Genomic DNA, 26,976 nt, shown 5'->3' with positions numbered 1-26,976 from the left:
CAACCTACCAACTCTGCTAATCCCAATGAAGGAATAGCATGGAGCCATCGAGGAGGTGCAGATGGTGCAAGGCGAAAATGGGAGGGAAGACGAGATAGACCTGAAGGCGTACATGTCATGCTCCTCTCAATTCAGAGATAAGCAAAGCTGATCTTGTTCAGGCTGAGAGGGTCGATCGAGGGGATGAAGATGATGATGAAGGGGAGGAGAAAGATAATCAATCCTCCCAATATCGGGACAAAACTAGATCCTTCCGAGGATAAAATGACATTTCTTCTCTCTTTCTCACTCCTGTTTCAGCAGCAGGATATGCAGAAGGGAAGGATGGGAGGAGAAGAAGCTGAAGCTATGCCTCCCTCCAGAAGAGATTTTATTAAATGAATTGGTTGCTGTTGGGCTGAGCAGGACGTGGTTAACTAACCCCCTTCCCGTCACTACTGTTTTGCAGCAATAGCAATAGCCTTTGAAGTAATTAGCATTCGATGCAATGTTGAAGCATATCTATTGGGGAGACCTTGCATGGTAACCTCTCTTCAAATCAAAGGTTGCATGGGGAAGGGGGGCGTGCTATGCACACGTTGAGGTTGGGAGGAGTGGGTGTGCTGTGGTTAGGGATGGATTCTTATATATGATTACTTTTGATCGCTAAAATTGTTATGAATTAGTACGACACAAACTAGATCAAACACAGCGATTTAACGTGGAAAACCCCTCCAAAGCGAAGGCGAAAAACCACGGGCGCCGGCCAGCAACAATATCACTATTTTTTGGGTGGTTACAGATCGCAGGAGATTTACAATGAGGTATCGACCTCCTGTGGATTACAAGTGTATTTATAGAGTCGAAACCCTAATGTGAGTAGGGAATGATCCATATCGCAGGGGACACCCCAGGCGTCCTTAGGTCCGATCCAAGCCATCCGACAATGGGCCTCCGCTTTTCACTCGCCAACTTGACCGACTTCTTTGGAATTTGAATCACAAACTCAACAAAAATCTCCTTTTTTGCTCCTTATTATGAAGGAGGGATTCTTATATATATAGGAGGCTATACATACATACTTACATACCCAAGACCAGCTTTACGAAGATTTGCAACGATCGCATATTATAAATATATACAATTCAACTCTAGCTAAGTTGTTGTCGCTGATATCGCGGTGACGACATTGCTGCTCAATTATTGTTATCATTAGCCACACCACACAATTGGTAGGTGTTCCTGCTTGCTTACTCAGCCTTCTTCCCTCAACTATTTCCTTTATTCCTAACGCACTATTTCTAGTTTTCTTATCCCTAGTTGATTGCTTTCAACCACACAGAAACTTCTCTTCGAACTAGCAAATACGTGGCTGCTGCTTACCGGACAAACGACTAACCTTGCATTGTCCGCATTTATTTAATTACTACTACTATTGTCAGTGCCAACTGCCAACACACGGTTGATATGTCTTGTGGTTCGGATTGTGGTGAATGGTTATTGTCAACAAGGGTAGTGTCTTGGATTGAGTCTGTTGGACTAACCGAGACATGAGTTTGTTGGTGCAATGTCTTTGGGCTTGTAGTGCGTAGGTGCAGAGTTCGGAGACAGTGATCAATAGTGTAGGTGAATGTCATGCAGGTTCGTACCAATAGACTGGAAGTGACGAAGGACGAACATTGAGTCTTGATCAAGAGACTTGAGAAGTCGAGTGACTAGCCATGGTGGCTGATACCTAGGTACATCGACAAACGCAAAAACATGACAAAACTGATTTGTGTCGTCGACGTGGTTGTGGACCGTCGAGACACTTGTCCAGGACGTGGGCACGCGTATGAAGTACTCTACCCACGGGGGGTTTTGTGGTTGAGCGTCAAAACCACCCAGCGCGACAGTTCTTGGATTTCGCTAGGTTTGGACCTCAAAACCTGGTTGCGTGGTTCTGTAGGGAATCAGAGGCAGCATATGACATCATTGTGGAGGGTTTATCAAGACAAGCAACTTTGTGAAGAATGTGTGATCGACAGATCAATTCCAAGAGCTGGTCTATTTTGCCCTTGCCTAAGTGGATAGGCTTATGTATATAAGGATAGTATAGAAAAGAGGAATAACCTTCTGTGAACAGAAAGGGAGAGTTGAACCGTTTAGCCATCTCTTTTAGCACTTTTATTTCCTTTACTTAGTTTGTAACCCTCCTTATTTCTCTTTAGCTAGGAGATTTTAAGATGTTTTTGAACCACAACATCTAAATCTACGAATTTTTGTGGAAGTGTGGTCGTAATCACACTAAGTCCTCGTGTTGTTTCATTTTGTATCAAATCTGATGTTATTTCCTTTTGGTTTTAATCTTTTCCTCTCAACCCATCTAGTTACAATTTTGAGTTGATTCTTTGCGTTCACTTATTTGGGTAAGTGTTTTGGTGTTAATCTCTGGTTTCTGGATTCATTGCAACCTCACGTATGAGTTGATCCAAATTGTGAGCAAGCTTTCTAATAGATTTGCTCTTTCGACAAAACCCCAAGTCAAGTTCGAATTTTCTGATCCGACTTTGAAGTTTACATCCTTTTGATCTCAAAATTTCTGGACATCTTAACTCTCTTGTGAAGGTGTATGTAAAACTTCAGCTTAATCGAAGTCCGTTTGGATCGATTTTGTATTCTAAAACTAAAATTCAAGATGCTAAAATAGTCTAGGTTAGCAGCACTGTTTTGGGTTGTTTGGGACATTTCGATGTATGTTTTGCGACATAGTTGGGTTCATTCTTTTTGCAGGTTCTCCCGATAACTTTTCTACATCTCTTATGTGTTATTTGAATTTTGGATGTTAGGGTATAAAATTGAGAAGAAAGCTAGAGGTGTGTAAGAGCAAAGATTTTTATTAGCTTCCATTCACCCCCTTATCAGATTCGATCCTTCAGTTAATCTCTGTTACCAGTGATTTAATTAAGCTACTATAATTAACTTACTACCAGCTAAGACCCTCCTTGTTGGTTTGCTTTGGTTTGGTTTCCATGTGCGAAGCAAATCTTGTTTCTTTTTTTTAGAATATAATATAAGTGAATTGCACACCTCCTCCTATCAGTTTAAATTTTTGGATTGAACTGATTGTTGCATGCAACTTAATATGGTATCAGAGGTAGAGGTCATGAGTTCGAATTCTGCTTAGCACAATTAAAATAAAATAATTGTTGCTCGCTCATATTCCACGTCAAAGACCCAAAAAGGCTCGACGTAAGAGAGAGTGTTAGAATATAATACAAGCGAATTGTCCACATCCTATTATCAGCTTAAACTTTTAGGTTAAACTGGTTGGTGTAACAACTTAATACCTTCTTCCATGATACATATGCATGCTCTAGACGATCTTCACAATTGGCTAGTGTTTTCTTGAATTGAAGAGAAGAGAGAGCACGGCACGTAGAATATATGCTAGACACAATAAATATTTCCTGCCATGTTAACCATATGCAATCAACACAAACTGCCAGCACTTAACACAAAATGAAATGGCTTGTAGCTAGGCCGGGAGAGGATCGGAATGCGACTGATCGATTGCGCCCTTAATTTAGTTTAGGGCGCACACACACCAGGACAAACAGGTCCTGTCAAATGCTGGCTCAACAGATGCATGCCTTAGTCGGTGATTGTGCCACAGAAGCAAGAGATACCCACTTGTTTATTTGCCTGCTATTAGCTGCAATCGAAGTACACGCTTAAAGCCGGGGCAATTAATTATTTGACTTGTTTAATGGGTTTAATTCGATCCAGCTCTGGCTACTAGGTGAGGGTATATCCAATTATTATCCGTCCCTGAATATGATATGCAGAGTTAAGGATCTTATATATATAGAAATGTAGAGTTAAGGATCTTATATGCAGAGTTAAGGATCTTATATGCAGAGTTAAGCAGGGCGGTGCAGAGCTATCCTCTTTCTTGTTCATATCACTATAGCAGACAGTCGGTGCCGTAGTAAGACGACAAGTGCGTGACCCAGGTAACTGTCCTGTAGCACAGCGTGGTCCTCAGTCTTGGTACTGGTGACTAATTAACAGGTGCATTTGTATGTAGCAACCGTGGACTGCAGGATGATGACCTCTCTCACTTGCACTTGCACAGTGCCAGTACTTGGCACTCTATGTTCCAATCTTCTTCCAGATTATGCAGAAGGCGCCGCTACTGCATTGTGCATCAGTAGTCAGGATCCTTTGATGTGCAGTAGTCCTCACACTCGCACATCCCAAAAATATCGCTGAACGAAACAGAACAGAACAATGGAGAGGAGGAGGGAGAGCTGGAGAGCAGTCATTCTTGACAATTGACATCAACGAACAATGGACGCGACGCCCTTGAGCGACGAGCGCCACTGGAGACTAGAGCGTAGGCGGTAGTCCTGGCATCGAGCAAGTTTCCCACGCGAAGCTTGCTTCTGTCCACACCACACCTAGCTGCTGAAAGAACGAGAGATTGCTTCTCCTAAATCACCGAACGGGTCACAGCCACCAGCTGTGCAGACGAGAGAACGATCATGAGATGAGAAGCTAAGAGCAAATGCCTAGCTCACACTTTATTCAGCTCTTCAAGACTTCTTCAGTTCAGAAAGATTTCTTTACTGGCTAGCTAGTAAACCTGACGAGGTAGGAAACCATCTCCGAGTTCACCCTCTCGGCCTGCTCCTGCTGGAGAAAATGGTGGCCTTCGATGACGGTGACTTCAAGATCTGGAACGGTGGACTTGAACTCCGCGCTCTTGATGTACTCCCCAGTTCCAAAGGACTGGGCACCGATGTCCTTATCGCCAGCTATGAACTTCACAGGCACTGTAATCTTCGCTCCGTTCCAGGGTGCAAGGAGTCTCGAGTTCCTGCATGCAAAATTATATTACCACAACTTACGACCAGTGTAACCAGGCAATGGTTAATAAGACAGAAATAGTACGTACTAGGAAACAAGCTAATTAAGGTGAGGAAATTACGTCTCCGACATGCGGTAGTAGTTGAGGGGTCCAGTGAACCCGGACTTGTGAAACTTCTCAGCATACTGGCCCAGTTCTTCCTCGCTGATCCAAGGAAGTGGCGAGGGAGACGCCTCCAGGAAGTCTATGATCTCCACCCCAGGAGGAGCGGTGACATCATCTATTTCGATGGAGTAGAACTTTTTTAGGACAGTTGCGACATCGTAACGGGCGAATGCGCTCTCAGCTCTTCCAGCCTCCTGTAAATACGTATGAATCTTCAAACGCCATCGCCAAACGCTGTGTTTTTTCTATGGACTAATAATACTTAAATTATCGAAAACTCTCATTTATTGATATATATAGGTGCAAAATTGCTGGTACAAAATCAGGCGAAGTAGATAGCATGGTTGAGGGGGAAGATCATCGGATGAGCGAGCACCACCTGGAACTGATTTATGTAAAAGCCCTCGCCAAACGCCGCGAAGGCCTCCGTGATGGGGCGAGCGTGTGCGTGTCGAGCGGAGTACGGTACCCCCAGAACGACGGCGGCGCGCACCCGGTCCGGCCGGAACAGGCAGAGGAGCCACGCCGCATGCGCGCCCCAGTCGTGCCCCGCCACGAACACCTACAGATCCATCCGTGGCAGATGGCGGCGCCGGCGCGCACAGCACACAGTCACTCGCGATGGTGAGGCGAGAAACAAGAAGAAGCACGTACGGCAGGGGGACAGAAAAGGCGGCATGCACCTTTGTGAGTTGGAGGTGGTCGAGGAGCGCGACGACGTCGCCGACGATGTGGAAGATGGAGTAGGCGGCGGGGTCGGACGGCGCGGAGGAGTCGCCGTAGCCGCGGAGGTCGGGGGCTAGCGCACGGAACCCGCGGGCGGCGAGCGCGGCCATCTGGTGGCGCCACGAGAGCCAGAGCTCCGGGAAGCCGTGGAGGAGGAGCACCGCCGGCCCATCCTCGGGGCCCCGCTCGGCGACGTGGATGGAGACGCCGTTCACGTCCGCGTTCCAGTGCCGCACCTCGCCCGCGTCCATGCTATGCTGCATCTCTGACACGCGGGTCGCCTGTTTGGATCCTCAGGCTGCTATGCCGGTCAGTCAAAAATGTGCTCGCGCTGTCCACGTTGCACTGTAAAGAAATGGCCAAAGGTTTAAATCCGTTAATGAAGCAAGTAAATATACTCGCTCGGCCTTATTTTAACTGTCATTTTTCGTTTCTCGAAAAATCAAACATACTCTATTTTAATCAAATATATATATATATATAATAAAATACTAACTTTTATAAAATATAGTAATATTTATAAAATATAGTTAATATCATTAGGTGGATTATTGAATTTATTTTTCTAATAAATTTATTCTAATATATAAATATTGTTTGTATTTTTAAAACTAGTTAGTTTTAACTAGGTTTAATCGGTATATTAACTACAAAGATATTTAAATAGAAATAGATGGAATAAATATTTAGATTATTTTGTGAAAGTCGCTCTTCTGCACCACGTCGTCCTTTATTCAACGTTGACATCGACGTTGATTTTGGATCCGAGCTTTTAGGTGCAATTAAATTTTTATTTTTCGAGTAAGATGGAGCTCTCTTGTTGGACAAGGTGCAAGAGACAATTTGTTGACATATACATAAAATAATAGCACAAAAAATTCGGCCGGGAGGGTGTGACCACCCTCCCAGTACAATACCTAAGGCCGGCAGATAAGGCGCACAAAATCCTCTGATAGTTAATGGTCTCGAGCGAGAAAATCTCCAAACAATGACTCCATCACTAGCGGACCGTCATCGTCCACTCTGCAACAGTGGACCGTCACTACCCACTCTGCACGACCCAGCTAGAGGGTGGTGTGCAATACGTAACCCGGAAGCGGACAAGACATAGTGAGAGGGTTTTTTAACTACAGTCTTAAATTCGCTTCCATGAAAAATCGAACATAAGATCTGAGTTAGGGATGGCAACGGGTTTAAAACCCGCGGGTACATAGATTACAAACTCGTACCCGCGAGATTAATGTTAAACCCGTACTCGCACTCGCTACCCGCGACGGGTAGCGTATGTTACCCAAACCCGCTACCCGCGAGTTTATGGCATCCGCGGGCACAGTCATATAATAAATATTTATTAAACTGATAACACATAATAATAAATATTTATTAAACTGATAAAAACATGTACCAATCTTAGCCAAAAGTTCAACGAGTTCTCTGGCATCTGTAGTCTTCTTTTATATCATTTGATTGGCTCCGCCCGCTCAAATCTTTCGGGGTGGCACTAAATTGAGATGTATGTGCTCTACAGTCTACACAGACACACGCGAGTATGCGGGTTTACGGGTACAGATACAACATTTTTATGCCCACGAGAAAAAAAACCGTCAGGTTGAAAATCAAACCCGTACCTGTACCCACGGGTACAAACTCACACTCAAACCCGCACCCTCTATGGTTTTTACCCGTGAGCACGCGAGTAAAATGTGCCCGTTGCCATCCCTAATCTGAGTGCTGCTCAAACCACGTAACCAATTCAGTTAGGGACCTTTTTCGCTAATAGCACTAACAGTAGGGATATGTGACATATACATAAAATAATATCACTAACAGTAGGGATATGTGGAATTGTTGGCGCCAGCAAACAGTTTGAAGACTGACTTCAATTTCCATAAGACTGCAGCACTGTTTTTCGTCTATTTGGTACAAGTAATCAATAAGCTAGAATAATTTCATTTACGCACACTTCCTCCACTGCAGCTCAAACTTGACTATCTCCAGCAACTTACCCATCCTCATACCAATATTCAAACTCCACTACACGAACAGTGCAGTTTACACTGCAAAACGGTGCAAAACAGTGCTTTTAGATAAACTTTGGATAGACTGCTACAGAATGTCAAGTTACCCATCCCATTTCACTCAGACTTCAGCACGTCCATAAGCAGAGAAAGAAAACTGGAATACCAAATCCATCGGTGTCAGTGCGAGTTACAACTATCACAATAGCAGCAGCGCAGCGCTACAATGAACAACCAGGCAAATCCATAAGCAGACTGCAGACTGATACAAAGGCACATTGAGCAAAGCAAGTCATAGTTAAACCTGCACAGTTAATTCCTTTTGAGCTCGTTCCAGTGATTCAGGCAGGGTACACTCATGCTTATTCTATATTACTTATATCATTGATGATGGTAATATGTATTCTCAGACTCGACACATGTGTGCAACTCATTTAACACACCGCCACAGGAAGGTAAGCTTCGCAATCCGATAGAGGGATGCTTACAAATAGGCCTAAATCATCCCCAATCTCCCCTTGACGAGATATACCACAGCAAGGAAGGCTGACAGGCGCTCAATTACACCGTGTCGTCATGGAACCACCATCTGGTCTCCTTCGGCGACCTCCCGTTGCGGCAGTTCCTGACATAGCGGTCATTGTCCACTGGACGTTGCTGCAACAAATGCATTGTTAGCTAGTTAGAGTCTGATTATGGAGTCAGGGCACTGAGGTTTTAATAGATCGAGTAGTTAGTAAGACTAAACGCTACCTTTGCTGGCGAACTAGACAACATAGACAGGATACTGATACAGACAGAGCTCACGGTCATCGCTGGAGACCACGAGTCATACAAAATATCTGCAGACAAGAGGCAGCAGAAAGCCGATAATCACAAATCATACAGTAAACTGTAGTCCATGGCCATCAAGGCTACACCAACATTGTTTTCCTTCCATTCAATATCTCAGAAAACTCATGGAATAAGTGGACAATGGATTAATCGGAAACAGAAGAGAGTAAATTCTTAAAACACAACCGTAAAGGGTCTAAATACTTCCATTTAGGCTATAGATATTACAATGGAAATTGTAGGACATGCCCAACGGCCAACGGAGCTCCAAGGTCATATTTTCATGTATTTCGCAAACTGAGAAAAATGAACCGACGGTCGAACTTGTGGAAACAGACCAAAAGGATGCTCAAAATGTGAATGCAAATATCTATATGCTGAGTACAGATTTTCTAATGTATAAAGCTAAGGTGACGACTGGTGCTGCTGCACAGATTTTTCAGCTACATGAATTTCAGATCCATTGGCTACATCAACATAGAATTTGTTCTCTGGCACACTAGATTCGGTACCATAAATCATGAGATATATGGCAACCAATATATTTAAATCCATATGAAACATTATTTTGATGCTCGATTTTTTCTTAATCATGTTCCCTCCATAACTTGTATGTAAAAAACTACTCCCTCTGATCAGAAATATAAGTTAATAATTTTAGGTTAGTCCTAAGTCAATTTCTTTTAGTTTAACCATTAACAATAACTAAAACGTAAATAGTTTTTCAACATAAGGTTAGTGGTACCTGATATATATCATGAAAAGTAATCTCATAACATATAATCCCGCAATTTCAAATTATAAGATGTTTTAGCTTTTATTGATACTTAACTTTTGCTATACATTTAGATATATACTATGCTCAGATACATAACAAAATCAACGTAGCTAGAAAAGTCAAATAGTTTTATATTTTGAAACTCAGGGAGTATTTTCCTATTTAAAATAAATTATTGTTACAGAAATTAATAGTCAAAGTTTCACCTTGTACACCTTGCCTATGTCCTAAACTACTTATATTTGCAATCAGAGGGAGTATTTAAACATGTGTTTGGTTTCGGAACGACATGGGTCGGGTAGGAGCCAACCCATTTTTCTGGGTTGGGTCGGACCCATTCCTTGTTTGGTTTTAGTGACAGGTTGAACCTAGTTTCTTGTTTGATTACAGGGTTAAAGTGGGTTGGAGCTGTACCATGTCTTGTTTGTTTCGTGATGAAGGATGAACTGAATATGGTCACTTTCCTGATCATATTACCACACTCATGATGATATCTTCAATTCAATATGATAACACCATTCAAAATAAATGAAACTGACACTATTTTAATATTTGATATACATAAATTAAAGCCATTATTAACCAAGTCATAATTTTTTAGTGATGAGGTCTCACTGCTACATTTCAATCATCATTAAAGGAACATCCCAACAACATCAAGATGCATTTCAGTGATGTAACATTAGCCATGACTAGCAGGCTTGTCTAGGCGATGACGAGCATTGACCTTTACCTATTCGACTACAACACTAGCAAGGCTCGTGGATTGTGCCTACTGGAGAACACGCCGGCATCGAAGAGCAGGCCAGCGGGGGACTGACGGTGGGAGGTGCAGCAAGCTGGTGGGGGAGTCTGACGGCGCTAACGGAGGCCAGCACGCTTGAGGGCAGGCCAGCGGGGGATTAACGTCGAAGGTTAGGCCGGCGGGGGTTGTAACACTATAAAAACCATCAACTAAAAATAATGCATTTAGTTATTTATGGTAATTACGGTAATAATTTTTTATTCAAGTGTTTGTTATTTATTTGCATTTGAAATAATTTTTGATTACTCATGATTGATTTGTGGATATTTATTAGCATTTCTTCTTATAGGAAAATCCTAGTAAATAATATAATAATTATTAGTCCAAAAATAAATATTTTATTTATAAATAGTTTTGGTATAATTATTATGAATTTTAGAGTTATTTAAAAATGTATTTCGAATTTAGAAAAGAAATAGGAAAAAAAGAAAAACAAAAGAAACCATAACCCTAAGGCCCACTAGGGGCCCATCAAACCCCAGCCGCCGCTCCGCCTGGCTCACCCAGCCGCCGCCACCTTTTCTCCCTCTCCCCCTCTTCTCTCTCTTGCGTGTGGGACCCACCCGGCCAGCCCTTCCCTCCCCTTTCTCTCTCCCCACCCCGCGCCCTCTGCCTTTCATCCTACGCGTGCGCCGCCAGGCCGACCGCACCCAAGGAACGACCGAGCCACAGCCGCCCCTACCCTGCGCTCCAGGACGCCAGGAACCGCGCCGCCAGCCGAGCGCCCGACGCCGCATGCCCCGCGCAGCCCAAGCGCCGCGACCAGGAACCGACGCCGACCGCGCCTTGAAGACCACGTGCCCCGCGCGTTCGTTTCTCCCTCCCCATTGCCCTCTCCATTGACGCCTTGGGAGGTAACCGACGCCATTGATAATCCATGAAGAACCGTCGGCGCCCATTGATCTCTCCCCAGTCGCCCTTTCCTCTCCCCTCCCTCCTATAAAAACCAAGCTCCTCTCTCTCCCTCCTCCCTACCCGAGCTCGCCCCCTACTCTCTCTCAAGCTCCTCGTCGTTTGAGCCACCGTCGCCGGAGTTCGCCACGCTGTCGCCGGAGCCCATGAAACTCGCCGGAGCTACGCACCCGTCGTACCAAGCCTTCGCCTAGACGCACGCCCAAGCCATCCGTCGTTCGTCGCAAGGTTGAAGACGACCCAAAATATTTGTGTATTTTCGAAATTACTTTTTGATTCGGTTTATGAATTGTATATTTATTGTGTTGTAATATGAGCATGTGTGATTCGAAATTCATACGTATGTGCGCTATGGAATTTTTGGTGGATATATGCGATAAGTAGTTCACCGTGATTATTCATGTTAATCGATGCGATGACTTTTAGAATGACGGATTAGAGAGAAGTATGACGAAAATTAGTAGACACATGTTGGTGATAAAAACACTAGATAGGAAATTTTATAGTTAATTTTGGTCACAATGAACTTTGGAAATTATTTGGAGGATTATAATCATAGGTTCATTTTAATGGAATTAGTAAATGGTATAGAATTCATGGCCATATAAACATTATAGGATTTTAGATGATTTATATCCGATTATTTTTAATAATACTTTCTTTTAGAAAGAAATGAGAAAATACCACTATGAATTAGTCTATTTATTAGTGTTAAAGAAAATAATTGAGGACTCTATGCAGTCTGGACTATAAGTTGGTTACGTTAGATGTGCTCTATGCAGTTTGACCATTTCCAGCATTTGCATATTGAGGACTCTAGGGAAAAGCCTCATAGTGAGACCCTAGCCATTCACCTCGAAAGTGAATACGGGTCTGATCAACCTAGGCTAGAAGGAAATCGCGACTCATGGATAAAGATGTGTCACCTTTGCAGAGTGTAAAACTGATATGTCAGCCGTGCTCACGGTTAAGAGCAGCCTGGACTCCTCACATGATAATTGAACTTAAAGATGGACAATAAATCGAGATCTGATTATCTGTCAATGGTTTTCTTAAATGGTTTCACTTAAGTGTTTTTGATATACTCTTATACCTTTGTTTAATGGAAATACTTGGGATATACACTTATTAGTAAGACAGGTGTTCTAATAAAATATTGACCAACTAAAAGGCTTACCGCTTAACCTTAGCGTCACCTTGTTAAACTTGCATTAATTTTTCCCCCACTTGCTGAGCCCCGTTCATAAGTGAGCTCACCCTTGCTAATATTTTGATCAGAGGGTGATGCTGGAGACTTCGCTGATGACGATGATGAGTTTTAAGTCTAACGATGTGTCGGTCATCTTCCTGTGGGAGATTACCCATGTTATTTAATTCCGTCTTACTTTGATGTTGATACTTGTTAAAGATACAATGATTCAGATGATGTAATAAACTACTCTACTCTCTTTACGCTTTTATTGCATTGTCTTTTGATATATTACACTTGTGACGTCAACATATGTGTGGAAATGGATCTTGGCACACATATGTTATGCGCTCGGTTCTGCCCACCGGAACCAGGTGTGACAGAAGTGATATCAAAGCTATGCTGACCCTAGGTCGTTAGACTAGTTAGAAATGGAAAGCCTTGTTTGTTCAAAACTTGCTAATTTCATTCTTATAAAATTATTTTATCAGTCTTACCTCTTTAAAATTCAACTGAGTTGACACTTTCTCTTGTAGATAGTCCGTACCCTTCAAACCACCCGGTTTAACACCAGCTACGCCCCTCCGCCACGGCAAATCCTTGTCTACCCAGTGGTAGTAGAGGAAGTTCCAATGGACATCCCTCGCATTCGAGTGGAGCATGGAGTCATTCTAGAAGACAGCTCGGAGGAACTTCTGCCGACACCCACCCCGTTGGCAGTCACTGGCCTTCGTAGCTAGGTCTTCGACCTCGGCACCGTCTGCACCAGTCGTTCAAGCTCCTGCACCCGGAGGTGACGACCCAGACGACTCTAGGGACGACGATGATGAGAATGACGAGGAACACGTCAACGAAGAGGCCAACTATGCCCAGCAGGACTACTTCATGGGGTTTGGGCCTGTCACCGAACATTACACATCGATGTTCGAGACGGGGCACTTTCCCAACCTGCTGCAAGACGTGCTGCACGCGTTAGAAACCTACGTCCGACCCTTGTACCAGACAAGGCGAGTGAGCGAGCCTCCCTGAGCTTGCTACTACATCACTCGCATTCACGTCAGGATGATGGATGCAGGGGATAGGGGATTCAGGACTCTGTCTGTTCATGAGTCCCTGACACCGCTATCCACCTACGCTGCTTCGGTCAGCGATCCTGCCAAACAGACTATGTGGTCTCTCAGCCACACCTACCGGCAGCAGCTGCATGACACGAGGTTCAGGCATCTCCCTCTGCGTCTGAGTGGAGAAAGCCAGACCAGCATAGTTCCAGGTGGAGCTAGTGAGGATCGTCTCAACACACTTGCTGGTATGGTGGTCGGTCTCAACACCGACCTGGACAGTGCCACCCTGGATCTCTCTAGGGTGCATTTGGAACTGGAGGATGACCACGCCAAGATTGCAGCCCTGGAAGCCCTACTTCAAGGACGGGATCTGCCTGAAGCCCAGGTTCCCGCCATGGCATTGTCCCCTCCCCGCAAGAGGCTTCGCTATGGGGAGCCCGGATCCATCAACAGGCTACTCTAAAAATTTTCAGTTATGTTGTAATAAGTTAGCTCTCGCGTCAGACGATGAATACTCTTTTAAAGTTATCTTTATAATAATAACAACCATGTGATGGTGTCGGTTGATATGTTTAAGTTGAATTTTGTTTGAGTGCAATGGTCTTATGGAATGATGGTCATAAGAGCATATAAAAAACATAAACTTAAATTATTCCCCTCTAGAATCTTTATTACTTCACAGTTCTCTAAAAAATTCACTCTCTGACCAATCAGATGGTGAACGCTCGTTCAGGACCCAACAACAACAGGAACCAGCGTGGTTAACAGATACCACCACCATCACCGAACCCTAACATGGAACAGTTCATCGTCGCTCAGCTGCAGCTTCTGCAGGGTCTCACTGCATCTGTGCAGCAGATTCAGCAAAATCAGCAACACCAGCAGTATGCACCCCCGGCTAGAGATAAGCACCGGGATTTTATGAGCCATCACCCGCCAACGTTCTCTCATGCGGTTGATCCTTTGAATGCCGATGACTGGCTCAAGGTTATCGGAAAAAAGTTGGATATCACCCAGTGCAACGACCGGGAAAAGGTCTTGTACGCCTCGGGAAGACTCGAGGGAGCCGCATCCGATTGGTGGGATGCCTTCACAGCGGCACACGTCAATGCAGATACAATAACTTGGCAGGAGTTCCAAGTGAACTTCCGCACTCATCATATTCCCTCGGGGATTATGAAACTGAAGAAGGAGTTCATTTCCCTTACTCAAGGGAATATGACTGTCAGTGAGTACCGTGATCGCTTCACGCAGCTTTCACGCTACGTCCCAAAGGAAGTGGATACAGATGAGAAGCGCCAAAAGCGTTTCTTGGAAGGACTGATTGGACCTCTGAACTATCAGCTGCAGAGTCATACCTTCCCCAACTTCCAGACTTTGTTGAACAAGGCAATTGGCCTTGAAAGTAAAAGAAGGGAACTGTCTAACCACAAAAGGAAGTTCCACCCGCCCAAACAACTCGCAAGGTTCTCAGTTCCGCTCTGGAAATTAGGGTGGAAATAATTATCAAGTGCAACGCTCTGGACAACAAGGCTAGAGGAATAATCAAAGTCAGAACCAGCAGAAGAACAACTCTCAGACCAACCAAAGATCTGGTGGTAGTTCGCAGACTCGACAAGGTGGCGCCATGAACACGCAGGCCAAAAGCAACAACGCACCAGTCCAACCCAATGGCTGTTTCAAGTGCGGTGAGCTTGGCCATTATGCTAACAACTGCCCTAGGCGCAACCAGCAGACACATCAGAAGAGCAACAATCAGAGGAATGACCAGAACACCCCTGCTCGTGGATCTGCACAGTACAGGACTCCGCAGAACCAGAGTAGAGGAAGAGTCAACCATGTGACAGCAGAAACTGTGCCTAAGGATGCCGACGTGGTGTATGGTATGTTCCTTGTTAACTCCATACCTGCATCAGTTTTATTTGACTCTAGAGCATCGCATTTATTTATAACTGAGTCATTCGTGGAAATACACAACTTGCCCAAGCACCCTCTTAATGAGATGTTACACATTAGTTCACCAGGAGGTGACATAAAGGCCACACACTCATGGCTCCATGTTAATCTCAAGATTCAGGGAATAGATTTTCCAGTCAACCTAGTGGTCTTAGGATCCAACGGTATCGATGTGATTCTTGGATGCGACTGGTTGAAAAGTTGTGATGGAGTGATACAATGTGCCAACGGAACAATTATGATGACAAGTCCACAAGGTGAAAGAATCCAAGTTAGCACAGGCAAGCCAACAAATGCAAAAGGAAAGACAGTGGTGAATCATTTGGAAGAAAAGCCCTTGGAAAATATCAAGGTAGTGTGTGAACAGTAGCGGAGGGCAAAGAAAAAATGTGGTATGGCTCAAAAAATGAAATCTGCAAGAATTGTGAATCGAACCCAAAACCTGCTGCTAGAATAGAGGCAACACATACACCACACCATGTCTTGTTTTGTTGTTATAGTAGAATATATGAGACTTTTTAAAAGTAAGGTATGGCTCATGCCACACTGAGCCATAATGGCTCCTCCGCCACTGTGTGTGAATACCCAGACGTATTTCCGGAGGAATTACCAGGTATGCCACCTGACCGTGATATAGAGTTTTCTATTGAATTATTACCCGGAACTGCACCTATCTCAAAAAGACCTTATAGAATGGATGTCAAAGATTTAGTTGAACTGAAGAAACAAATAGAAGAATTACTAGAAAAAGGTTTCATTCGTCCAAGTTCATCCCCTTGGAGAGCCGAAGTTCTATTTGTGAGCAAGAAAGATGGTTCGAGAAGAATGTGTGTTGATTACTTGATTATAGAAGTTTGAATAAAGTAACCATTAAGAATAAATACCCATTACCTCGGATTGAAGATTTATTCGATCAGATGAAGGGAGCTAAGATGTTCTCGAAGAAAGATCTAAGGTCGGGATATCATCAGTTAAAAATTCGAGCAGAAGATGTACCCAAGACAGCCTTCACTACGAGATATGGATTATATGAGTTTTTGGTCATATCGTTTGGACTAACTAATGCACTGGCATACTTTATGAACTTGATGAATAAATAATTCATGGAATATCTGGATCAGTTTGTGGTCGTATTCATTGACGACATACTGATATACTCTCCTAATGAAGAAACACATGAAGATCATCTAAGGCTAGTCCTACAAAAGCTTTGTGACAACCAATTGTATGCAAAGTTCTCGAAGTGTGATTTTTGGTTGAAGGAAGTTGCTTTCTTAGGACATATTGTTACTGATGGTGGAATTAAAGTGGACCCAGGAAAGATAAGCGAAATACTAAATTGGAAGCAACCAAAGGATGCGTCCAAGATCAGATATTTTCTTGGATTGGCAGGATACTACAGAAGATTTATTGAAGGTTTTTCCAAGTTAGTGAAACCTCTTACCTCACTATTGGAGAAAGGTAAAGAGTTCAAGTGGGATGAAGCATGCCAGAATTGTTTTGAGGAACTCAAGAAAAGGTTAACCACTGCACCAATATTGGTAATGTCAGACATTTACAAGGGATTTGATGTGTATTGCGATGCATCACACCTTGGACTTGGAAGTGTGCTAATGCAAGAAGGAAAAGTAATAGCATATGCTTGAAGACAGTTGAGGAAGCATGAGAAGAATTATCCTACGCATGATTTGGAACTAGCTGTCGTAGTGCATGCTTTGAAAATTTGGAGACACTATATGATTGGAAACAAGTGCAAAATCTTCACGGATCACAAAAGCCTGAAATATATATTCACTTAGAAAGAACTCAATCTAAGACAGAGAAGATTGCTTGAGTTGATCAAAGACTATGATTTGGAAATACAATATCACCCAGAAAAAGCAAATGTAGTGGCTGATGCTTTGAGCCGTAAAGGTCAAGTAAACAACATCACTACTCATTTGATGTCACAGGAATTGTGCTGGGAAATGGAACAACTTAACCTTGATATGCTCAATAATATAGAAGCAACAGTTATGGAAGTTGAATCTACTTTGGAAGAAGAGATTCATAAAGAACAATATCACCCCATGTGTAACAATGTCACCTCCTGGTGAACTAATGTGTAACATCTTCTTAAGAGGGTGCTTTGGTAAGTTATGCTTTTCCACGAATAACTCAGTTATAAATGAATGCGATGCTACAGAGTCAAATAAAACTGATGCAGGTATGGAGTTAACAAGAAATATACCATACACTACGTCGACATCCTCAGGCACAATTTCTGCTGTCACATGGTTGACTCTTCCTCTACTCTGGTTCTGCGGAGTCCTGTTCTGTGCAGATCCACGAGCATGGGTGTTCTGGTCATTCTTCTGATTGTTGTTCTTCTGAGGTGTCTGATGGTTGCGCCTAGGGCAGTTGTTAGCATAATGGCCAAGCTCACCGCACTTAAAACAGCCATTAGGTTGGACTGGTGCGTTGTTGCTTCTGGTCTGCGTGTTCACGGCGCCACCTTGACGATTCTGTGAACTCCCACCAGACCTCTGGTTGGTCTGAGAGTTGTTCCTCTGCTGGTTCTGGCTTTGATTGTTCCTCTGGCCTTGTTGTCCAGAGCGTTACACTTGATAATTATTTCCACCTTGATTTCCAGAGCGGAACTGAGAACCTTGAGTGTTGTTCGGGCGGGTGTTCCTGCTGGACTGACCTTGGAATTTCCTTTTATGGTCAGACAGTTCCCTTCTTTTGCTTTCAAGGTCAATTTCCTTGTTTAGCAGAGTCTGAAAGTTGGGAAAGGTATGACTCTGTAGTTGATAGTTCAGAGGTCCAATCAGTTCTTCCAAGAAACGCTCTTGGCGCTTCTCATCCATATCCACTTCCTCAGGGGCGTAGCGTGAAAGCTGAGTGAAGCGATCACGGTACTCACTGACAGTCATATTCCCTTGAGTAAGGAAAAGGAACTCATTCTTCTTCAGTTTCATAATTCTCGAGATAATATGATGAGCGCGAAAGTTCACTTGGAACTCCTGCCAGGTTATTGTATCAGCATTGGCGTGTGCCGCTGTGAAGGCATCCCACCAATTGGACGCGGAACCCTCGAGTCTTCCCGAGGCGTGCAAGACCTTATCCCGGTCGTTGCACTGGTTGATATCTAACTTCTTTCCAATGACCTTGAGCCAGTCATCGGCATCCAAAGGATCAACCGCGTGAGAGAAAGTTGGCGAGTGATGGCTCATAAAATCCTGGTGCTTATCTCTAGCTGAGGGTGCATACTGCTGTTGCTGCTGGTGTTGCTGATTCTGCTGATTTTGCTGAATATGCTGCACAGATGCAGTGAGTCCCTGCAAAAGTTGCATCTGAGCGGCGATGAACTGTTCCATGTTAGGGTTCGGTGGTGGTAGTGGTATCTGTTGTCCACGCTAGTTCGTGTTGTTGTTGGGTCTTTGGCGAGCGTTTACCATCTGATTGGTAAGAAAGTGAACTCTTAGAGAAGTTGGGAGTAATAAAGATAATAGAGGGAAATATCTTAAGTTTATGTTTTTTTATATGCTCTTATGGCCATCATTCCATAAAAACATTGCACTCAAACAAAAATCCAACTCAAACATAGCAACCAACATCACATGGTTGTTATTATTATAGAGATAACTTAAAATGAGAGTATTTATCGTCTGACTCGAGAACTAACTTATTACATCATAACTTAAAATTTCTAGAACAGCCTGGTGATGGATCCGGGCTCCCCATAGCGAAGCCTCTTACGGGGAGGGGACAACGTCATGGCGGGGACCTGGGCTTCAGGCAGATCACGTCCTTGAAGTTGGCCTTCCAGTGCTACAATCCTGGCGTGGGCATCCTCCAGTTCCAAATGCACCCTAAAGAGATCTAGGGTGGCACTGTCCAGGTCGGTGTTGAGACCGACCACCACACCAGCTAGGGTGTTGAGGCGATCCTCACCAGCTTCACCTGGAACAATGCTGGTCTGGCTTCCTCCACTCAGACGCAGAGGGAGATGCCTGAACTTCGTGTCGTGCAGCTGCTGCCGGTAGATGTGGCTGAGAGACCACAGAGTCCGTCTGGCAGCATCGCTGCCCGAAGCAGCGTAGGTGGATAGCGGTGTCAGGGACTCATGAGCAGACAGAGTCCTGAATTCCCTATCCCCTGCATCCATCACTCTGACGTGAATGCGAGTGATGTAGTAGCAAGCCCGGGGAGGCTCGCTCACTCGCCTTGTCTCGTACAAGGGTCGGACGTAGGTTCCCAACGCATGTAGCACGTCTTGCAGCAGGTTGGGGGAGTGCCCTGTCTCGAACATTGATGCGTAATGTTCGGTGACAGGACCGAACCCCATGAAGTAGTCCTGCTGGGCGTAGTTGGCCTCCTCGTTGACTTGTTCCTCTTCGTCCTCGTCCTCGTCGTCATCCTCATCATCGTCCCCAGAGTCGTCTGGGTCGTCGCCTCCGGGTGCAGGAGCTTGAACGGCTGGTGCAGGCGGTGCTGAGGTCGATGATCTAGCTGCGAAGGCCAGTGATTCTGCCAATGGGGTGGGCGTCGAAGAAGTTCCTCCGAGTTGTCCTCGAGGATGACTCCATGCTCTACTCGAATGCTAGGGAGATCCACCGGAACTTCCTTTACTACCACTGGGTAGACAGGGATTTGCCGTGGCGGAGGGACGTAGTTGGTGTCGACCCGGGTAGTTTGAAGAGTACGAACCATCTAGAAGAGAAATGTCAACTCAGTTGAAATTTTAAATAGGTAAGGCTAATAAAATAATTTTGTAGGAATGAAATTAGCAAGTTTTGAACAAACTAGGCTTTCCATTTCTAACTAGTCTAACGACCTAGGGTCAGCATAGCTTTGATACCACTTCTGTCACACCCGGTTCCAAGGGGCAGAACCGAGCGCATAGCATATGTGTGCCAAGATATATATGATAAGCAGTTCATCGTGATTATTCATGTTATTCAATGCGATGACTTTTAGAATGACGGATTAGAGAGAAGTATGACGAAAATTAGTAGACACATGTTGGTGATAAAAACACTAGATAGGAAATTTTATAGTTAATTTTGGTCACAATGAACTTTGGAAATTATTTGGAGGATTACAATCATAGGTTCATTTTAATGGAATTAGTAAATGATATAGAATTCATGGCCATATAAACATTATAGGATTTTAGATGATTTATATCCGATTATTTTTTATAATACTTTCTTTTAGAAAGAAAGGAGAAAATACCACTAGTCGTATGAAACTAGGTTTTACTAGCCAAAATAAATGTGTTCATGAGTATAGCACTAAAATTCTTAGAGTTAGTAAAATACTTGTTTATGTCAAAATAAACCTGCTTATGTTAAAAAAAACCAATTGGTGATTTATGTTGAGTTTTAGAATATTAATGTTAGTTGATTCATTTTTAGCTATACTCAATAATTCAAGTTAGAAATAAAAAGAATAAAATCTATTAGTCTATTTATTAGTGTTAAAGAAAATAATTAGCCTTTATTTTCATAAAGAATGTTAATACGTATTAATACTAGTTAAAACTATTATTATAGCACCTACTCATAATTTCACCATTTATGACTCGCAATAATAGTCATAAATGAATTAATAAGTATTTACGAGTTAAGACGTATTTATGAGTGTGATAAGTGTGATGAATGTAATGGTGAATGATTACCCATGTATTGTGTATGTTTATTTATTTGGCGTACGTATTCTTTTGTATGTGTGATACGCAAATCGATGCTAGAAGTGGACTGTGAGGTAGACGAGCCTAACATGTTCGAGGACGACCCGCAGGACACGTTCGAGCAAGGCAAGTAGATTCTCCCTCTGCATATTCTATTTGTACCCAATTAATGCATATAATAATGTTTACTTTTTGGATATACTGTATAATTTGATGGGATTTACCTAATTAAGGATTTTCTAGATTTACCAACTGTATTCCTTGATTACCCTGTGAAAATACTATGCTTTGCAAATTGATGCTACCGCTCAACTTAATAATTGTCACTCATGTTTATGATATTAATGTTCCGTAAATGAAATTGATATTATGATGTTAACCCGATGGTTAAACAAGATTATTGTATATTAATTGGAACATGGAGTGACCACCCAGGAAAACAGTGCTACCATGAGGGTGGTACGGGACGCCCTTGGCTAAATAACTAGGGAAGTCTTATGTTGGGTGCTGGTCGTGGTAGACCGGAACGGGGGCATCTGGCAAGCGCTTATATTTCTCGCTCAGGCAGATTGGATACGGGCATAGTTCCCAAAGCTTTACCCTGCAGTCTGGACTATAAGTTGGTTACGTTAGATGTGCTCTATGCAGTTTGACCATTTCCAACATTTGCATATTGAGGACTCTAGGGAAAAGCCTCGTAGTGAGACCCTAGCCATTCACCTCGGAAGTGAATACGGGTCTGATCAACCTAGGCTAGAAGGGAGTCGCGACTCATGGGTAAAGATGTGTCACCTCTGAAGAGTGTAAAACTGATATGTCAGTCGTGCTCACGGTTAAGAGCAGTCTGGACTCCTCACATGATAATTGAACTTAAAGATGGACAATAAATGGAGATCCGATGATCTGCCAATGGTTTGCTTAAGTGGTTTCACTTAAGTGTTTTTGATATATTCTTATACCTTTGTTTAATGGGAATACTTGGGATATACACTTATTAGTAAGACAGGTGTTCTAATAAAATATTGACCAACTAAAAGGCTTACTGCTTAACCTTAGCCTCACCTTGTTAAACTTGCATTAATTTTTCCCCTACTTGCTGAGCCCCGATCATAAGTGAGCTCACCCTTGCTAATATTTTGATCAGAGGGTGATGCTGGAGACTTTGCTGATGACGATGATGAGTTTTAAGTCTAACGATGCGTCAGTCATCTTCCTATGGGAGATTACCCATGTTATTTAATTCCGTCTTACTTTGATGTTAATACTTGTTAAAGATACAATGATTCAGATGATGTAATAAAGTACTATACTCTCTTTACGTCTTTATTGCATTGTCTTTTGATATATTACACTTGTGACGTCAACATATGTGTGGAAATGGATCTTGGCACACATATGCTATGCGCTCGGTTCTGCCCACCGGAACTGGGTGTGACAGGGGTCCCTCGTCCCAGCAGGCCTGCAGTGGCGGCGCGCCCCTGTGCTGGTCTCGAGTGGATAAGGCATGGGTGACGGGAGGGTGGAGAGGAAGTGGGTCGAAATGGTTCGCTTGTTTTTGAGGGATCACTATAACCCACATTTTCAAGAAGTATTTCGACCCAGAACAAACCTAACCCGCGAGCCTTTTTGAACCAAACACGGGTTGTTGTGGGTTGAACCCGTTCAAACCCGCATCAACCCGCTAACCAAACACACGCTAAGTTTCTCACCTTTTCACCTCACTTCAGACAGGGCACTCGGTTACAGATTTAACAGACAATTGCGATTCCATTTAATTGTTGGGGTTTGAGGTGTTGTAGAGTGATGGCTCCAATGGCAAAGCTCATAATTCTCAATTCCTACAATAGCAATGCTACAACAGGACTGACATCTATGGCAAGGGAACTACTAAAAACGGAAGGTGGAGAAAATACATGGCTTAATCGCATAATAATCTAATGATCACTGAAAACAGTGATCTAAGCTATACAGAGCATACCATTAATCCATTATGAAGGATAATTAATATTCAGGATTGTACTTACAATTACCAGCACTTAATTTGTAGTTAAGATTTAGTAGCTACAATCTGTCTAAGAAATGAGACAGTAAATGGCACCGTTTAACACAGAAACAGATGAACAAGAATCTCCTACTAAAAAATAAACAAGTCCATCAATGAGCCACTCCTATATCTAATTTTACATGCAGCATAGTCACTTTGCATGTTATGGTTTGTATAGTATATGCGTATACCGTATCTTGTTCCCTTAACTTTCTGTTATTCGAAATAATATATACTTAGAGCAAGAAACCAAGAAGCAAATTTGCTGAAACATCTGCGGTGACAACCAACCTAACATGTTTCCTTGCCTAGCCAACACTCTCACGGTGCAACTGGTCAGCCGGACACGCCAAAGAAGCGGTCTGCTGGGCCAGCCCGGGTTCAAGTCGCGGCATCAACTTCTTAAGTGAAAAGGTCAGGGTGACGTCTCTCCCCTTGGCCGAGAAAAAAAAAATGTTTCCCTGCCTAACACATTATCCCCTGCTATATTCTGCCTACATCAGCACAATAAGATAGGCATTCATATCCAGGCTCATAACTCAGTCATAACTGGATGCTGGCAATTCTGAATTTACTTTTTCTTCATGTTTAGAATTCTTTACTTCCATCAAGGAATATGACAAAATACATTTGCGCAAAATAAAAAGGCTGCTTTTATTACGCAAACATGCATAGTACTATAACACTGTCTGGCAGACAAGATTTTTTCCCCACGGGTTAAAGCGATATATGATGGAATATATTCTCCAAAAATAAATGACCAAGAAAAGGAGGTTTAGCAATTCATATAATACACAATTGTCACAACTCACAAATCTAACAAACAGACAAACAACAATCTGTGAAATCGTAAACGAGAGTAGCATCTAGACAGCTCAAGTAATCAATTTCAGAGGCAAGAAATCTCATGAGATTGTTAAAGAAGAAAAGAAGTTATAACTCATGATGTAAGGATAAATACAAAACAAGACTTAAGCCACTATTGTGCTAATGACTAGCTGGTACAGATGCATTGGCAGTACCCTTATGATATGGGCAAGATAAGGGACAACCAGACAAGCCACCAGCATCCAAGCATTAAGATAACTTTAGAGGGCCGAATACAAAACCCCTGCACATGGAAATTTCATATGCATATGGAAATCCAATCAAGACCCCTCTAATAACAAAAGCAAATGTATTTTTGGGCATCTCAGTAGTGAGCCTACTATATAGCACTATAAAAGCACTTAAATGGGTGTTTGGGATAGTTCTAGGTTTCAGCTCCAATGTGGACCTATAGTTTATAATATCAATTTAAATAATTTTAAAAGTATTTTAATCTAAATAATAAACAAAATGATTTATCTAAATATCTTCTAAAGACTTGCAGCTCCAGCTCCATGATTTTCTGGAGCACCTAATGATCTGCTCCACTAACTCCAACAAATTTTCTGGAGCTGGAGCTGTCCCAAACAGGGCCTAAGTTGGCAACTTTCTTGTAACAATTAGAATAGTAACACCTGACAGCTAGATGGAACATTATTACAACACGCAAAGAACATTCCCATTGGGCCGCAGCCATGGAGCTACTGAAAAGCATTATCAAACATGGGAGTCACACACAAATGTTCCCCATCAGACAAGATGCCTAGAGAGCAGTTTTACCTAAGCAGATGTGCCCGTTGCTGTAGATGTGTGGATGCATTGGCGCTGGATTGAGAAAAATGACCTGGAAGCAAAAGACGTGAATGGTTATGTATCATTCAATCAAATGAAATGAAGGGAAAAAGGATGAGTAGACGTAATTGACTAAATATGCGATCTTTGTCCAGAAAACCAGACCTGAGGTGCCTCCATAGGATAATGCTCAGGGAAGTCAACCTGCAACTGGTAGGTCTCGCCGGCGTAAAGGGTGCCCGCCGCTCCAGTGACCTCAATTACCCACCTGGTCAGTTATCGAGACATAATTATCTTATCAGCCAGGTAGTCCAAATCCACCTCCACAGAGAACATGTGAGATCAAAGAAAAGCACTAGATATCAAGAGCAAATATCAACAAAAGAAGAGGGTTCTTGAACGGTTGAACCCATCCATCTAGAAGAGACAGCAACAAGGCAAAAGAAAAAAAAAACTACATAAATAAAAAAAGGCAAACGCAATTGCAAGGAGGGCGGGATGCGATGCGAAAGGCGGCACCTTTGTAGGTTATCGGAGACCTTGTGCTTGAATCCAGCAGGGGGGCTGAGTTGCCACTCGGCGAGTTCCTTCTGCAGCCGATTGCAAGCGATCTTGCTCAGCGCCTGCACAGGAGAAAAGGGATAGATCGAATTGTTAGCCAAATCGAGACGAAAAACACCCGGGGCGCTCCCCGAGCGGCGAATCCAATGGACTGGGGGAGGTGAGCCCGGTACCTTTCGGGAAGGAGAGGAGGAGCTTGTCATGGTGGGGGCTTGGGTTCTTGGGGAAGGGAATCGACTTCTTGAGGAAAGACGGGAGGCGGAGACGAAGGCAAGGGAGGGAGAGAAACCGCTATTCGCCCTTATTTTCAGTTTCAGACTTGATGCTTCCGTTTTTTTTCTCTCCTTTTTTCCCTATTGAAAGAAGAACCTACTCACCTAGCATCATAGTCGGTTGGGGTTTTTCCCAATATACATATAACATTAAATATGCACTCCATTTTAAAGTAACTGCAAATCCCATTTTCCAAAAAAAAACTTTTTAATATATATAGAAAAATTTAGGGGAGCTGTTCTCCCAAAATAATTTAGGGGTAAGGATGTTTACTTTATAGTTCCTAAGTAGTACTATAATTTATAAGAATAATATAATATATTATATCATAATGTGTTTGGTTGTATTCATGAAAACTATATTTTTAAAATCATGATATTTTAGATTTCATGATATATTTTTAGTATTAAAAAACTTGAGTACAATCTAAAATTTTCATGACATGGCTAACTTTTACCTAGTTATCGTAGATTAAGATGTTGTTTAGTCTTTTTGAAGCTGGCCAAAACTATAGTGTCATAACAATTACATACAAAATTACAAAATATAGTATTAAAGCTATAGTTTTGAAAAATATTGTTACTAAGAACATCTCCCAATAGAAATCCTAAACAGAGTTATATTTTGAAATATATGATTTTAGCATAAAATTGCGCCAACATGAATCCTATTTATAAAAATTCATCAAATAATTATAGGATGCGTCTTCTCATGTCCTAAATATAGGAATCCATATGATAAAGCTTTATCCTTATTTTCTACTGTATTCATATACTTTTATTTTTTTTAATAACATGACCTATTTTTCTAATAATATGGTATATGACTTAACTGTTAGAACTGTAAATGTTTTTATAACCCTAAACACTTTAAATTTGGTTCTATTTTAATTTTTAGAACTCAAATATAGTACTTTTTGTTGGAGATATCGCATACATCGTATTCAAATGTCCTTCAAAAGATCTTCAAGAACCGTACAAAACGTTAACATAGAAAAGGCCATAGGGTCAACATCATATAGGTACTGTGTATTGACGGTCCAATTGCGGCCAAGGGGGCAGAACGGCATCACCTTTTCTCTCAATTGCCTTTTTTGATTTGATCTGATGCCAATTCCACTTGATGTGCATTCATCTTGTTCTGCCCATTGGCACGTGCTCAATAGATTCAACGGCCTGCCAATTCAATCATGACATATGCGAAATTCGTGGTTGATATATGGTCGGGGAATGGGTCAGTTTCCGATCAAACAGTGATGTGACAAATCATATAAACAAAGCAGGCCTAAAATACAGATTTGGTGGACATTATGAGTGTTCGGCTCATGGAAAAATCATAAATCTTTTTTTTTCAATTAACAATAAGGAAAACAAATATGATGACGTCATACCCCTTGCTTTTATTATGCACGGCCTTGATCTTGGGCCTGTTTCATTCATATATACGAAAGATTTTAAATTGAAGAGGAGGACCAAGGGGAGAGATAA

General features: G+C 42.6%; 2 protein-coding genes across 2 annotated transcripts; both read right to left on the bottom strand.

Moving 5' to 3' along the window:
- Positions 1 to 4,261: 4,261 nt before the first annotated feature.
- Positions 4,262 to 6,009, bottom strand: LOC100286370 (uncharacterized). The gene is made up of 4 exons (NM_001159257.2): positions 5,680 to 6,009; positions 5,376 to 5,558; positions 4,952 to 5,190; positions 4,262 to 4,840 (listed from the first exon to the last, which is right to left on the bottom strand). Exons 1-4 carry the CDS (start codon positions 5,971 to 5,973, stop codon positions 4,594 to 4,596), a joined length of 963 nt encoding a protein of 320 aa, NP_001152729.2. The 5' UTR covers positions 5,974 to 6,009; the 3' UTR covers positions 4,262 to 4,593.
- Positions 6,010 to 8,004: 1,995 nt separating this feature from the next.
- Positions 8,005 to 25,533, bottom strand: LOC100272309 (ubiquitin conjugating enzyme 1). The gene is made up of 6 exons (NM_001146794.1): positions 25,390 to 25,533; positions 25,175 to 25,278; positions 24,821 to 24,923; positions 24,644 to 24,707; positions 8,494 to 8,582; positions 8,005 to 8,397 (listed from the first exon to the last, which is right to left on the bottom strand). The coding sequence occupies exons 1-6, from the start codon at positions 25,417 to 25,419 to the stop codon at positions 8,302 to 8,304; spliced, it is 486 nt and encodes a 161-aa protein (NP_001140266.1). The 5' UTR covers positions 25,420 to 25,533; the 3' UTR covers positions 8,005 to 8,301.
- Positions 25,534 to 26,976: the final 1,443 nt, after the last annotated feature.

Source organism: Zea mays, chromosome 3 (genome assembly GCF_902167145.1).
Source record: "Zea mays cultivar B73 chromosome 3, Zm-B73-REFERENCE-NAM-5.0, whole genome shotgun sequence".
NCBI classification, from domain to species: domain Eukaryota; kingdom Viridiplantae; phylum Streptophyta; class Magnoliopsida; order Poales; family Poaceae; genus Zea; species Zea mays.
This window is presented reverse-complemented; position numbering and strand designations above follow the sequence as displayed.

Coding starts and splice junctions, on each gene's coding strand:
- LOC100272309 (NM_001146794.1), bottom strand. CDS start 25,419: ATGACAAGCTCCTCCTCTCCTTCCCGAAAG. Junction 25,279..25,389: donor CCTCCTCTCCTTCCCGAAAG/GTACCGGGCTCA, acceptor TCTCCTGTGCAG/GCGCTGAGCAAGATCGCTTG. Junction 24,708..24,820: donor ATCCTATGGAGGCACCTCAG/GTCTGGTTTTCT, acceptor TTTTGCTTCCAG/GTCATTTTTCTCAATCCAGC.
- LOC100286370 (NM_001159257.2), bottom strand. CDS start 5,973: ATGGACGCGGGCGAGGTGCGGCACTGGAACGCGGACGTGAACGGCGTC. Junction 5,191..5,375: donor TTTACATAAATCAGTTCCAG/GTGGTGCTCGCT, acceptor ACGTATTTACAG/GAGGCTGGAAGAGCTGAGAG. Junction 4,841..4,951: donor TACTACCGCATGTCGGAGAC/GTAATTTCCTCA, acceptor TTTTGCATGCAG/GAACTCGAGACTCCTTGCAC.